At 32.3% G+C, this 15,343-nt stretch overlaps 1 protein-coding gene across 1 annotated transcript in view; it reads left to right on the top strand.

Moving 5' to 3' along the window:
• Positions 1 to 15,343, top strand: part of LOC134718140 (ankyrin repeat domain-containing protein 50-like) — a 56,280-nt gene that overhangs the window by 12,678 nt on the left and 28,259 nt on the right. Inside the window, exons 2-5 of the mRNA XM_063580630.1 lie at positions 2,344 to 2,367; positions 4,749 to 4,835; positions 11,645 to 11,743; positions 12,540 to 12,638. Coding sequence (XP_063436700.1) covers positions 2,350 to 2,367; positions 4,749 to 4,835; positions 11,645 to 11,743; positions 12,540 to 12,638 — 303 coding nt within the window. The 5' untranslated portion in view covers positions 2,344 to 2,349. The remainder of the gene's footprint in view (positions 1 to 2,343; positions 2,368 to 4,748; positions 4,836 to 11,644; positions 11,744 to 12,539; positions 12,639 to 15,343) is intronic.

Genomic DNA, 15,343 nt, shown 5'->3' with positions numbered 1-15,343 from the left:
GAGTATAGACCACTATGAGCTATAAAAAAAAAACCAACCCAGCTCTAAATTAAAGAATCTAGAGGGCAATGTTGCAATGTTTTTCAATGCTAGCTTACATGAACCTGGGAGATTATATCATGGCTTATATTTTCATCACTGTGAGCCAGTGCAAAGTTTTAAAGTTAATGAACGGATGAAAACCAAATAATTGATGAATTACGGAATTGTTGTTTGCACCCCCTCCTTTTACTCCCCAAAAAACTTTTGGTGGACCAATTGTAAATTTGGGATCTATTTAAAATACCTAAGCAAAATATTTTTTTTATAGAACTTTAAAATCCTCTAATTTTTTTTTCATGATATTTGCGCTTTGTCACCTCTGATTTCTGTTTCTTGACTTCCGAGCGATGACCTATCTTAAGATGCCTACCCATCTTGACCGGTCATTTAGTTTTTATTCTTGAGAAATCAGTCTTCGAAATTTATAATGACCATTTCCGGTGTACCGTTGCAATAACCTGATCAGTGGTCCCGGATCTATGGGAAAAAAAATAACAGAATATGAATGAAACCCAGATCCGCATACCTATTTTTTGTTTGAAAACGATCTGTCTTGATCATTGATGGAGTATTACTAAAACATGTTGTTTTCGTCTTGTTATTTGATATTTTTTTCTACTTTTGTCAATGGATTTTGGGGACTTTTCTATATGATTATATAAATCAACAATGTCAAGCATCATTTTTAGCTCACCTGACCTGAAAGGTCAAGTGAGCTTTTCTCATCACTTGGCGTCCGTCGTCCGTAAACTTTTACAAAAATCTTCTCCTCTGAAACTACTGGGCCAAATTTAACTAAACTTGGCCACAATCATCATTGGGGTATCTAGTTTAGAAAATGTGTGGCGTGACCCGGCCAACCAACCAAGATGGCCGCCATGGCTAAAAATAGAACATAGGGGTAAAATGTAGATTTTGGCTTATAACTCTGAAACCAAAGCATTTAGAGCAAATCTGACATATGGGGTAAAATTGTCTATCAGGTAAAGATCTATGTACCCTGAAATTTTCAGACAAATCTGACAACCCGTTGTTGGGTTGCTGCCCCCAAATTAGTAATTTGAACGAAATTTTGAAGATTTTGGTTATTATCTTGATTATTATTATAGATACAGATAAACAGTAAACAGCAATAATGTTCAGCAAAGTAAGATCTACTAATAAGTCAGCATTACCAAAATTGTCAGTTGACCCCTTAAGGAGTTATTGCCCTTTATAGTCAATTTTTAACCATTTTTCAAAAAAATTAGTATTCTTTTTAAAAAATCTTCTACTCTGAAACTACTAGGCCAAATTTAACCAAACTTGGCCACAATCATTATTGGGGTATCTAGTTTAAAAAATGTGTGGCGTGACCCGGCCAACCAACCAAGATGGCTAAAATAGTACATAGGGATGAAATGTAGATTTTGGCTTATATCCCTGAAACCAAAGCATTTAGAGCAAATCTGACATATGGGGTAAAATTGTCTTTTAGGTCAAGATCTATCTGCCCTGAAATTTTCAGACAAATCGGACAACCAGTTGTTTGGGTTGCTGCCCCGAATTAGTAATTTTAAGGAAATTTTGCAGATTTTTGTTATTATCTTGAATGTTATTATAGATAGAGATAAAGTGTAAACAGCAATAATGTTCAGCAAATTAAGATCTACAAATAAGTCTGCATGACCAAAATAGTCAATTGACTCCTTAAGGACTTATTGCCCTTTATAGTAATTTTTAACAATTTTCATAAATTTTTAGAAAATATTTTCAACTGTAATTACTGGGCCAAGTTCATTATAGATAGAGATAATTGTAGCAACACGAATGTTCAGTAAAGAAAGATCTACAAACACATCATCATCACCAAAACACAATTTTGTCATGAATTTATCTGTGTCCATTGTTTAATATGCACATAGACCAAGGTGAGCGACACAGGCTCTTGAGAGCCTCTAGTTTTACTTGTCCACGGGCAACAAAGACACAAAAAATTGTTTGTCCGGTCGATCAACTGTACAAGTCGGGCGAGTCAGGCATAGCATTTCCACACCCCTGAAACCATTATTTGTACCACATGCACAGCTGAAAAATTGTGTATTATTTTGAATATGTTGTTTTTTACTGTAATGAGGTCAAATGTAGAAACCCCTTTTACAAACTTTAACAAAACAGAACCGATCAAAATTTCATTAATTTTCATGATTATATTTTATGTTTGTGTTTTGTTTCTTGTAGTTAATGCCCCTTAAAATATTTCTCTTCAAATTACAACTCTTGTGTACAAACATGATAAAATGTTGTGTTTTTCTTTTACAGGATATAATGGCAAGTTGGGATGAGGTAAGATTTTCTTCTTAAAAATCAATGGTCATGTGACTTATGTTGTCTATAAACTGTACACAAAGATACAGGTGTGTAGTATTCTCAGTCAGTCAGTGTCATGTGACCTATGTCATGTGACCTATGTTGTCTATAAACTGTACATAAAGGTTCAGGCGTGCAGTATTCTTAGAGTCAGTCAGTGTCTTATATATCATGTGACCTATGTTGTCTATAAAATGTACATAAAGATACAGGCGTGCAGTATTCTCAGATTCAGTCAGCATGGTCAGTGTCATGTGACCTATGTTGTCTATAAACTGTACATAAAGATACAGGCGTGCAGTATTCTCAGAGTCAGTCAGTGTCATGTGACCTATGTTGTCTATAAACTGTACATAAAGATACAGGCGTGCAGTATTCTCAGGGGGAGAACAGGAGAAATCAAAATGACTACAGTGAACAGAATTTCAATAAAAAAAATTCCAAGAGACAAAAAAAAAGAAGAAAAGTAAGATATTGTGCAATAGGACATTCACAACTCTTTAAGTCGAAGAGAATCTGACAACGCCATGGAAAAAATGAAAAACAATCAAAATTCAACAGTCTACATTAGTCATTTCAGGGCCTTTTATAGCTGACTATGCCATATGGGCTTTGATCATTGTTGAAGGCTGTACGGTGACGTATAGTTGTTATTTTCTGTGTCATTTGGTTTATTTTGTAGAATTGTCTCATTGGCAATCATACCACATCTTCTTTTTATATTCCAAACATTACATAGAAAACTAAAGACTGAGCAACACAAACCTCAACAAAAACCAGGGATGAATCCACTATATAGTTTAGGGTCGCTTAAATCGGCCAACAGCCCCAAAAAAATGTACATGAAAATGAATTCCCAATTCAGGAAAATAAAATAAAAATCGATATTTCCGGAAAAGTTTCTGTCACCGATTAAGGTAGCAATACACATGCAGCTAGAAGTTATGCAGATTGTTGCCATGGTTACACCCAAAAGGGGTTATATTTCACCCTTATGACCATTAGAAATCAAATCTATGGAAGATTCTCTTTCTATAAGTATATACATGCATAACACACTTATAAAGCCTTCTTTGTTAGTCAGGAGGGGAAAGAGGGTGTTTAAAAATTATGAGTGTCAATTTTAAGTTTTTTTCCTAACTGTACTGCTATCTAAGGCAACTATAATTTTTCATAGTTTGTTGTCAAAACGTTTTAAAATCCGGATAAGAATGCTGTTTACGAACGCATTTTATTAACAACGATTTAATTATGTCAACATGTGGCAAACAATTTTAGCAGCCGAATTCAATTGATTAATATAATATGTTATGGAAGTATTCGATCTTGTACAAGCAGATCACCTAGCAGGTTGATAAAAATGGGTGTCAAAGCAGACCTCGGCAGAGAGCAAATTCAAATTTTGATATAACATTGATGGATAAAGTTTAATAGGCGCCGATCTCGTAAAAGCAAATCGCCCAGCAGAGCCGGTTATATAATGTGATGAGAAAACTTGTTTTGTAAAAGAAATTATTTCCTCAAAAGACAAAAGTTTGAGTGTTTTTTGAAAATAATGTTGATGATAAAACATTCATGAAATACGATGTCATCATTATGGAACTATTTCAAAAGTTTTGAAGATCATGACGATCCAAATAATTTTAAAGAACACTGGTTCAATGCTTTAAATATCTTATCAATTAAGTATATGAACTTTTGTAATTGCTTTTTTGAATTCGACAATTGACCAGTTCAATTTGAAATCCATTTGAATCAAGCTAAATTTATAGAGATGATCTGCTGTTGAAAAAATACCCGATGAATGATTTTTTTCAGTGGTTTATGTTAGCTGAAATATATGTTTTTGTAATAGGTCTAGGCAACTATAGCTAAGATGATAGACTAATGCATGATGTTCAATGATATTCATGTAATAACAGTAGCCAATCCAGAATTATTCAAAATGTTACAACTTACATGAACATCAGTGTACAGGTTAAACTTAATAATATACATTTCCGTTTTTACAGGAAAATAATGTTATTTCGTCTTTATAGATTTTATGCTTAAAAAATTTCCAATTGGAATAAAAATTCCCAATTTGATGTTCATGGGACCCATTTGAAAACACCTGGAATCATCCCTGAAAACTTAGGCTGATATCAAAACTGATGCATAATACAATTGTCTACAGACTTTTCTAAAAAAAATAAAATCTGAAATTATAGACAACAATTTCACTCCTTCTTGGTAATCACTGTATTTGGTATAAACTGTTGAAACTGTAAGAATGTAGCTAGTTAAATTCAATTATTACATTTATAACACATTTGTATGTTCTAGAGGAAAATGTAAAAGCTTTGTTTTGCTTACAGAAACTTGTTACAGCTGCAAAGGAGGGGAATTTAAAAGAGGTAGAATTATGTGTAAAGAACAGAGCTAACTTGGAATGGAGAGGAGGTGTAAGTAAAGTAAAATGTTTAACACATTAACAGATATTTATAATATAATACACATAAGGGACGACATCAAAAGATCGATGTCGGATAAAAAACTTTATTCAAATAGTTTGGGGGTGGGGGGGGGGGGGGGGGGGTAAAAATCTCTGCAAGTTTTATTTATCCGACATCGATTTTCGGAATAAAAAATACAAGTTCAAATTCGCCCCTAACATTTACACGGGCTTTCAAACTAAATAAAAGTCGTCAAATCGTACCGGAAAACAATTTTTTGGCCGAAAGTATAGGGACGAAATTGACTCCATTATCTATGTCGCTCAAACGCTTAATCGATCGTGAATTTTGAATGATATGAAATCGTATACAGATCAACACAGATTGTTTGGGTTCTTCTTTTAATTCAGCACTCCATCAACATACTGATGATAACGTGCCGGGCACTGATTTTACTATAAATCTGTGCCGCGCGTGCGTGGGATATAAATTTTATTTACAGTGAATAATACGAAAAATGAAAATAAAAATTTCAACAGAACTTAGTTTTCTTCTGTTTTTGTACTATACATTTTGGTGAAAACTATATACATTGTGGAATTTATTTAAATGTTTAGATGTTTATTGCGCTTTCAAGAGTAGTACATTGAACTGCAGCTACTGGGAGAAGGTTCCATTGCAAGATTGTTCTAGGGTAGAATGAGTGCTTGTATGAGTCTTTAGTGGTTTGTATGGGTCTGAAAGAGTAAATATATGTGAATGTTGTCTTGTTCTTGTATCAGATTGTGTAAGTAGGTCTGTCGGATATATGGCAACAAGATGATGTATAATTTTGTAGAGGAAAATGATGCGGGTTCTAATTCGCCTTTTCTCAAGTGTTGCCCAATTTAGAGTGACAGTGTTCTACAGACATTAGATAAAAATAACACAAATCCTATTCATTTTGAATTGTGCTTTTTCCTCTCTCCGCTGTTGGCACAATATTCACTTCAAAGCTATATATATTATATGAAATATTGAGCTGTTTAAAGAGAAAAAAACATAACCACAATGCCATTATGGACAGATGAAAAATGCAGAATCCATGCTGATTGTATTGTTAATAAAATTATGATTAAGCCGTATCTTTCCCAATGCATAAATTTACACCCACACTTTCTTCACACATTTTTAATAAAAGAGATGTTGAAGTCAATATACAAAACAAAAATACATTGTTGAGGAGAAAACAACATCCGATACAAAAGGTATACTCTGAAAGCATATATGCCCTTTATTGGTCAATCAATTTTTTCCAAATTAAGTTAAGAGGGGGGGTGGGGTCAGCGAAAAAACTATGTGAATTATGTTTTTTATCCTTCATTGAACTTTTGATGTCGTCCCTAATGTGGATCAGTTAAACATTGCCCTTGTTAGTGTTCAGTGATTCAGTGTACATTCTATTTATTGCAAATACTCTTGTCTTCAAAATATTAAGAAACATAGTATTATGATATATTGTGATTAACTTAATACACTGATGAATACCACCCCAGTTTGTATGTCAAAGAGTTTCTGTCTGACACTTCGTAACTGTATACAACTGAAATATTTTGATTTACTTTATTACACGCAACATAGTATTCTACACAAAAAACATTACTTTGTTTCAAAGAAAAATCTTGCATGACCATGACTTGAGACACGACACCTGATCATACAACTTTCATTGACCACTCCTGTTCTAAACATGCAATGTGACACCTGATTCTACAACATGCATTAACCACTTCTCTACTGAATATAATATGTGACACCTGATCATAAAACCTGCATTTACCACTCTTGAACTGAATATGACATGTGACCCCTGATTATACAACATACATTTACCACTCCTGTACTGAACATGACATGTAACACCAGATCATACCACATACATTTACCTCTCCTGTACTGAATACCGGTATGACATGTGACATCTGGCCTCAATGTCATAAAACTTTCGTGCATGATTTTTTGTACTCAGACTCGAAAATCAACCAATCAAATTGCTGGATTTCATGTTTTGAGCATGATTTTTGTGCTCCGAGCACTGAGCAAAGTTTTATGCCTTCAAGGCCAGATCATACAACCTGCATTTACCACTCCTGTACTGAACATGACATGTGACACCTGATTATACAACCTGCATTTACCACTCTTGTACTGAACATGTCCTATAACACCTGATTATACAACATTCATTAACCACTCTTGTACTAGACATGACATGTGACACCTGATCATACAACATTCATTTACCACTCCTGTATTGAACATGACATGTAACACCTGATTATATAACATTCATTTACCACTCCTGTACTTAACATGACATGTAACACCTAATCATACAACATTCATTTACCACTCTTGTACTGAACATGACATGTGACCCCTGATTATACAACATACATTTACCACTCCTGTACTAAATATGACATGTAACACCTGTTCATACAACATTCGTTTACCACTCCTGTACTGAACATGACATGTGACACCACATCATACAACATTCATTTACCACTACTGTACTGAACATGACATGTGACACCTGATCATACAACATGCATTTATTACTTATGTACTGAACGTGACATGTGACACCTGATCATACAACATACTTATACCACTCCTGTACTGAACATTACATGTGACACCACATCATACAACATTCATTACCCATTCCAGTAATGAACATGACATGTGACCCCTGATTATACAACATACATTTACCACTCCTGTACTGAATATGACATGTAACACCAGATCATACCACATACATTTATCTCTCCTGTACTTAATATGACATGTGACACTGATCATACAACCTGCATTTACCACTCTTGTACTGAACATGACATGTAACACCTGATTATACAAACTGCATTTACCACTCTTGTAATAAACATGACATGTAACACCTGATTATACAACCTGCATTGACCACTCCAGTACTGAACATGACTAGGAACACCTGATTATACAACATTTGTTTGCCACTCCAGTACTAAACATGACATGTAACACCTGATTATACAACATTCATTTACCACTCTTGTACTGAACATGACATGTAACACCTGATTATACAACATTCATTTACCACTCTTGTACTGAACATGACATGTGACACCTGATTATACAACCTGCATTGACCACTCCAGTACTGAACATGACTTGGAACACCTGATTATACAACATTTGTTTGCCACTCCAGTACTAAACATGACATGTAACACCTGATTATACAACATTCATTTACCACTCTTGTACTGAACATGACATGTGACACCTGATTATACAACACTCTTTATAAACCACTCTTGTACTGAACATGACATGTGACACCTGATTATACAACATTCATTAATCACTCCTGCACTAAACATGACATGTGACTCCTGATCATACAATATTCATTTACCACTCTTGTACTGAACATGACATGTAACACCTGATCATACCGGGATGATTTTAGGTGTTTTCAAATGGGTCCCTGGAACATCAAATTGGGAATTTTTGTTCACACAATCTAAGACGAAATAATATCATTTTCCTGTAAAACGGAAAATGAATATTATAAAGTTGATTGACGAAGTTATTGGATTCAGACCTGCAATACATGTAATACATGAATACCATTGCACATGATGCACTATTATCTTAACTTTGGTAAACAAGGCATATATAAACCTATGGCAAGCCGTTTAGCTATTCGAATTTCATATTATCTCATAATATATAAGATATCTCATAATATATAAGATTTTTATAAGATATCTTATATAATTTCATTTTTTAAAGCTATCTTATATATTATATGAGATATCTTCTATATTTAATAAGATATCTCATAAAGTTCATAAATTTTATAAGATATCTCATAAAGTTCATAAATTTTATAAGATATCTCATAAAGTCCATAAATTTTATAAGATATCTCATAAAGTTCATAAATTTTATAAGATATCTTATATTCTTTATACTTAGATATCTTATATACTTATACGATATCGTATATACTTATAGGATATGGTATATACTTTATAAGATATCTTATATACTTTATAAGATATCTTCTAAAGTTTATAAGATATTTCATAAAGTATATGAAATATCTTTAAACTATTTTTTATATAAGATATCTTATAAAGTTTCACCTGTACACTGATAGGATATCATATTAAAGTCATAAGAAACCTCAAATCAAAAAAAAAATAATGCATATGTTTTTTATAACTCAATGGATAGTTTTCATTGTAAAACTTATGTACATATACTTTTTTCTGAAGAAAATTCTTTAATTTATTCATATTTAGAAGAATTTTACTTTATTTGAATTGCTTCCTTCCAGCAAGCAATTCCCCCGATATATTTTCCGTATGCAAGGTGACCTCAGTGTGACCCATCTCGTAAAAATCAGGTGACCACAATACGCATGGATGTCCTTAAAATAAACTATTATCTGAATTTACATGTTAAACACATGCTCAATTTTCATGCTTTTTTGTTTATTTTTCGTCAATTGTTGACATACAGGTGACAATCGTTAAACTTCGGCTTCAAAACAAGAACTTTAATTACCTGCCATATTTTCACAACAACACTGACCGATTGAAAAAAAAAATGACGATTATACGAAATTTACACGAAAAAAATGATAAATTCGAGCACAGAAGACTAAGTTTATGATGTTTGTATGCATTGGTTTAAGAATTGGAAGAACATTATTTTTCACCGGTCACTCGTTTCTTATGACTTTAAGAAAATTATATAATATATATTATATGAATTATTTTAATTTCTATACGATGTCTCTAATAATATAGCTTATATGATATATAAAATATCTTGAATAGTCTTTTTTATAAGATATCTTATATAATATAGAATATATCTTATATCGATTATAAGATATCTTATATAGTACATAAGATATCTTATACATATACTTTATATAAGATATCTTTTATATAGTTTATAAGATATATATCATATACATGATATAGTTTATAGGATATCTTATATAATTTATAAGTTATCTGATAAAGAAAACTATATGAGATATCTTATAAACTTTATAAGATATCTTTTAAACTTTATAAGATATCTTATAAACTTTAACTATTATATAGATGTCTTATAAAGTTAATGAGATATCTTGTAGTTAGATTAAATAGCAAAGTTGCTTGCCATATCAACCACTGAAAAAATCATCCATTGTGTAATTTTTCAACAGATCATTTTTATAAACTTACCTTGATTCAAATGGATTTCAAATTGAACTGGCAAATTGGCGAATTCAGAAAAGCAATTACAAAAGGTTATATATTTAATTGATAAGATATTTAAAGCAATTGCACCAGTGAACTTCAGATTTATTTGGATCATTTTTATATCTTTTGAAACAGTTCCATAATGATGACATCGTATTTCCAGGGGGGGGGGGGGCTCATTTCCAACATGTCACTTAGCAATGACACTCTTATAGTCAACATCAACATCTGACATGACAATGACACTATTATAGTCAACACCAACATGTGACATAGCAATGAAACTCTTTACCTCAACACCAACATGTGACATAGCAATGACACTATTATACTCAACACCAACATGCGACAGCAATGACACGTTTATACTCAACACCAACATGTGACACAGCAATGACATTCTTATACTCAACACCAACATGTGACATAGCAATGAAACTCTTTACCTCAACATCAACATGTGACATAGCAATGACACTCTTATACTCAACACCAACATGTGACATAGCAATGACACTCTTATACTCAATACCAACATGTGACATAGCAATGACACTCTTATACTCAACACCAACATGTGACGTAGTAGTGACACTTGTATACTCACCACTAACATGTAACATAGCAATGACATTATTACACCCACCACAAACATACACCATTGCTATATTACCCTTATTCACAACAACTCATAAGATATGAAGCAGCTGGTAGACACCAAACATTTTACACGGAAATACCACTAAATATTTTCTAAGCGATGATCATTATGTTGAATCGACACAAAATACTGTTAGACAGACAGATTTAATGGACAACACATATTTGTTAGAATTATATAAAGTGGGGTCTCATTTTATTCGTAACACAGAAATGAATCCGATTGTTAAGGTTTTATTTTGTTTCTTGACGAAAAATTATTTTGTAAACATTTGATTTTAATGAGAAATTGATGAGGAAAAGTTGTGTTAACTTCTTTAGTTAGATAATGTTAATCCTACAGATCTAATGTAAAACATCTTTTAAAAATAACAAATACTTGACAGAATTATATTAAAGTAGGGTCTTATTTTTTTGTCTCTTTGTATACGTACTGAATCAGAAAATATTACTCAATTTAATGTTTCTTGAAAAATAAATGTTTTAAAACTTTTGATCATTCTAGGTTATTATTGTTTATCAGACATGTTTAATGAACATCAAATATTTGATAGAATTATATAAATTGGGGTCTCATTTAATTGTCTTGTCCAGCTGAGTCCATTGATATAAATATTGTTTGTTTCTTTAAAAAAGTTTTTTTCAACCTGACAGTTATGATGGAAGTTCTGACATCTCACAATAAAACGTGTTGTTTATTTGTTGTTTATGTAGAATATCAAAAAAAGTGTGTCTGGCCATTTTATTCAGTTTTGACCACTGATCCATGTGATATATATTTTGTTTATATTTATTACACAACATTGTCCAGTTTATGACACAAGTTTTGATGTCTGTTATATGTTGATATTACAGTGGGGAAAGACACCATTAATGTTGGCCGCTCGGGGAGGACACCTGGAGGTGGTGACGTACCTGGTCACTCACGGCAGTCAATTAGACGCTACAAACGAGGTAATGATAGTTAAAATCACCTTACTCTGACCAAACACCACTTTATACAGAATCTACACAAATCATGTTGTTAGTCAGACAGATTTAATGGCAACAAATATTTGTTAGAATTATATAAAGTGGGGTCGCATTTTATTCGTTACACAGAACTGAATCAGATAGTTAAGGTTTTATTTTGTTTCCTAAATAAAAATTATTTTGTAAACATTTGATTTAAATGAGAAGTTGATGAGAAAAAGTTGTGTTAATATCTTTAGTCAGATAATGTTAATTCTACAGATCTAATGTAAAACATCTTTTAAAAATAACAAATTCTTGACAGAATTATATAAAGTGGGGTCTCATTTTTCTTGTCTCTTTGTACTGAATCAGAAAATATAGCTCGTTTTTATTTTTCTTGAAGATTTTTTTTTTAAAAACTTTTGATCATTCTACTTTATCATTATTAATCAGACAGATTTAATGGACAACAAATATTTATTAGAATTATATAAAGTGGGGTCTCATTTTAATTGTCTTGTCCAACTGAGTCCATGGATCATGTTGATATAAATATTGTTTATGACTCTAGAAAGATTTTTTTTTAACCTGACAGTTCTGATGGAAGTTCTGACATCTCACAATAAAACATGTTGTTTATTTGTTGTTTATGTAGAAAATAAACAAAAGTGTGACTGGTCATTTTATTCAGTTTTGACCACTGATTCATGTGATATATATTTTGTTGATGTTTATTACACAACATTGTCCAGTTAATGACACAAGTTTTGATGTCTGTTATATGTTGATATTACAGGTTGGAAGTACACCAATAATGTTGGCCGCTGGTGAAGGACACCTTGAGGTGGTGACGTACCTCGTCACTCACGGCAGTCAGTTAGATGCTATATTCATGGTAATGATAGATATCTTACTCTGTCCAAACACCACTTTATACATAATCTACACAAAGTCATGTTGTTAATCAGACAGGTTTAATGGACAACAAATATTTGTTAGAATTATATAAAGTGGGGTCTCGTTTTATTCGTAACACAGAACTGAATCAGATAGTTAAGGTTTTATTTTTTTTCTTGAATAAAAATTATTTTGTAAACATCTGATTTTAATGAGAAGTTAAAGAGAATGAGTTGTGTTGATATCTTTAGTTAGATAACGTTAATTCTACAGATCTAATGTAAACCATCTTTTAAAAATAACAAATACTTGACAGAATAATAATGATTATATCAAGTGGGGTCTCATTTTTCTTGTCTCTTCGTACTGAATCAGAAAATATAACTCGTTTAATTTTATTTTTTTTAAACTTTTGATCATTTTACTTTATCATTGTTAATCAGACAGATTAAATGGACAACAAGTATTTGTTAGAATTAGATAAAGTGGGATCTCATTTTAATTGTCTTTTCCAGTTTTTTAACCTGACAGTTCTGATGGAAGTTCTGCCATCTCACAATAAAACATGTTGTTTATTTGTTGTTTATGTAGAATAAAAATACAAGTGTGACTGGTCATTTTATTCAGTTTTGACCACTGCTTCATGTGATGTATATTTTGTTTATTAGCTCACCTGGCCCAAAGGGCCAAGTAAGCTTATGCAATCACTTGGTGTCCGTCGTCGTCCGTCGTCTGTCGTCGTCTGTCGTCGTCCGTCGTCGTCTGTCGTTGTAAACTATTTCAAGAATCTTCTCCTCTGAAACTACTGGGCCAAATACTTTCAAACTTTAACTAAATGTTCCTTAGGGTATCTAGTTTATAAATTGTATCGGACGTTTTGATCTATCAACAAACATGGTCGCCATTGCTAAAAATAGAACATAGGGGTCAAATGCAGTTTTTGGCTTATAACTCAAAAACCAAAGCATTTAGAGTAAATCTGACATGGGGGTAATATTGTTTATCAGGTCAAGATCTATCTGCCCTGAAATTTTCAAATGAATCGGACAACCCGTTATTGGGTTGCTTCCCCTGAATTGGTAATTTTAAGGAAATTTTGCTGTTTTTGGTTATTATCTTGAATATTATTATAGATAGAGATAAACTGTAAACAGCAATAATGTTCAGCAAAGTAAGATTTACAAATAAGTCAACATGACAGAAATGGTCAGTTGACCCCTTTAGGAGTTATTGCCCATTATAGTCAATTTTTAATCATTTTTTGTAAATCTTAGTAATCTTTTACAAAAATCTTCTCCTCGGAAACTACTGGGCCAAATACTTACAAACTTTAACTGAATGTTCTTTAGGGTATCTAGTTTGTAAATTGTATCTGAAGTTTTGATCTATCAACAAACATGGTCGCCATTGCTAAAAATAGAACATAGGGGTCAAATGCAGTTTTTGGCTTATAACTCAAAAACCAAAGCATTTAGAGTAAATCTGACATGGGGGTAATATTGTTTATCAGGTCAAGATCTATCTGCCCTGAAATTTTCAAATGAATCGGACAACCCGTTATTGGGTTGCTTCCCCTGAATTGGTAATTTTAAGGAAATTTTGCTGTTTTTGGTTATTATCTTGAATATTATTATAGATAGAGATAAACTGTAAACAGCAATAATGTTCAGCAAAGTAAGATTTACAAATAAGTCAACATGACAGAAATGGTCAGTTGACCCCTTTAGGAGTTATTGCCCATTATAGTCAATTTTTAATCATTTTTCGTAAATCTTAGTAATCTTTTACAAAAATCTTCTCCTCGGAAACTACTGGGCCAAATACTTACAAACTTTAACTGAATGTTCTTTAGGGTATCTAGTTTGTAAATTGTATCCGAAGTTTTGATCTATCAACAAACATGGTCGCCATTGCTAAAAATAGAACATAGGGGTCAAATGCAGTTTTTGGCATATAACTCAAAAACCAAAGCATTTAAAGTAAATCTGACATGGGGGTAATATTGTTTATCAGGTCAAGATCTATCTGCCCTGAAATTTTCAGATGAATTAGACAACCTGTTGTTGGGTTGCTGCCCCTGAATTGGTAATTTTAAGGAAATTTTGCTGTTTTTGGTTATTATCTTGAATATCTATACTATTAAACGAGAAGACCTAATTTTGGGTGTCGCTTCTCTTCCTTCCACAATAAATCAATCATCATGCATCCGTGTCCTATAGGTAACATGCATAGTCGCATTAGTCATCCGTTCTTATGATTATTCAGATTGAGTTATTTTGGGAGAAAAACGACAAAAAAGGAGTCCGGATATGATTCCGTGAACGGATTAACTTTTAGTCATAGATAAGATTTCCGGTTTGAAAGATTCACAAATACAACCAATCGTATGATAGATAACAAAAATGAAAAATAAATAAACCAATCATAGCGTTCTCCATATCATGGTGTTTAGATCGCAAGAACCACAACTATTATACAGTCATAGCGTTCTCCATATCATGGTGTTTAGATCGCAAGAACCACAACTATTATACATCCTTATAGAGGACAATTATTTTTCGCGTTTATCTACATGTAAACTACGATTATAGACTCTCTGTATTCTGTCTACTGTTTTCTTTGAAATGTTTACTATTTCAGGGGTCATACCAGTTGTACATATATCAAAATAAGTAAAACATTTGACACAAGTACAACCAATCG

This window comes from Mytilus trossulus, chromosome 5, assembly GCF_036588685.1.
Source record: "Mytilus trossulus isolate FHL-02 chromosome 5, PNRI_Mtr1.1.1.hap1, whole genome shotgun sequence".
Taxonomy (NCBI): Eukaryota; Metazoa; Mollusca; class Bivalvia; order Mytilida; family Mytilidae; genus Mytilus; species Mytilus trossulus.
This window is presented reverse-complemented; position numbering and strand designations above follow the sequence as displayed.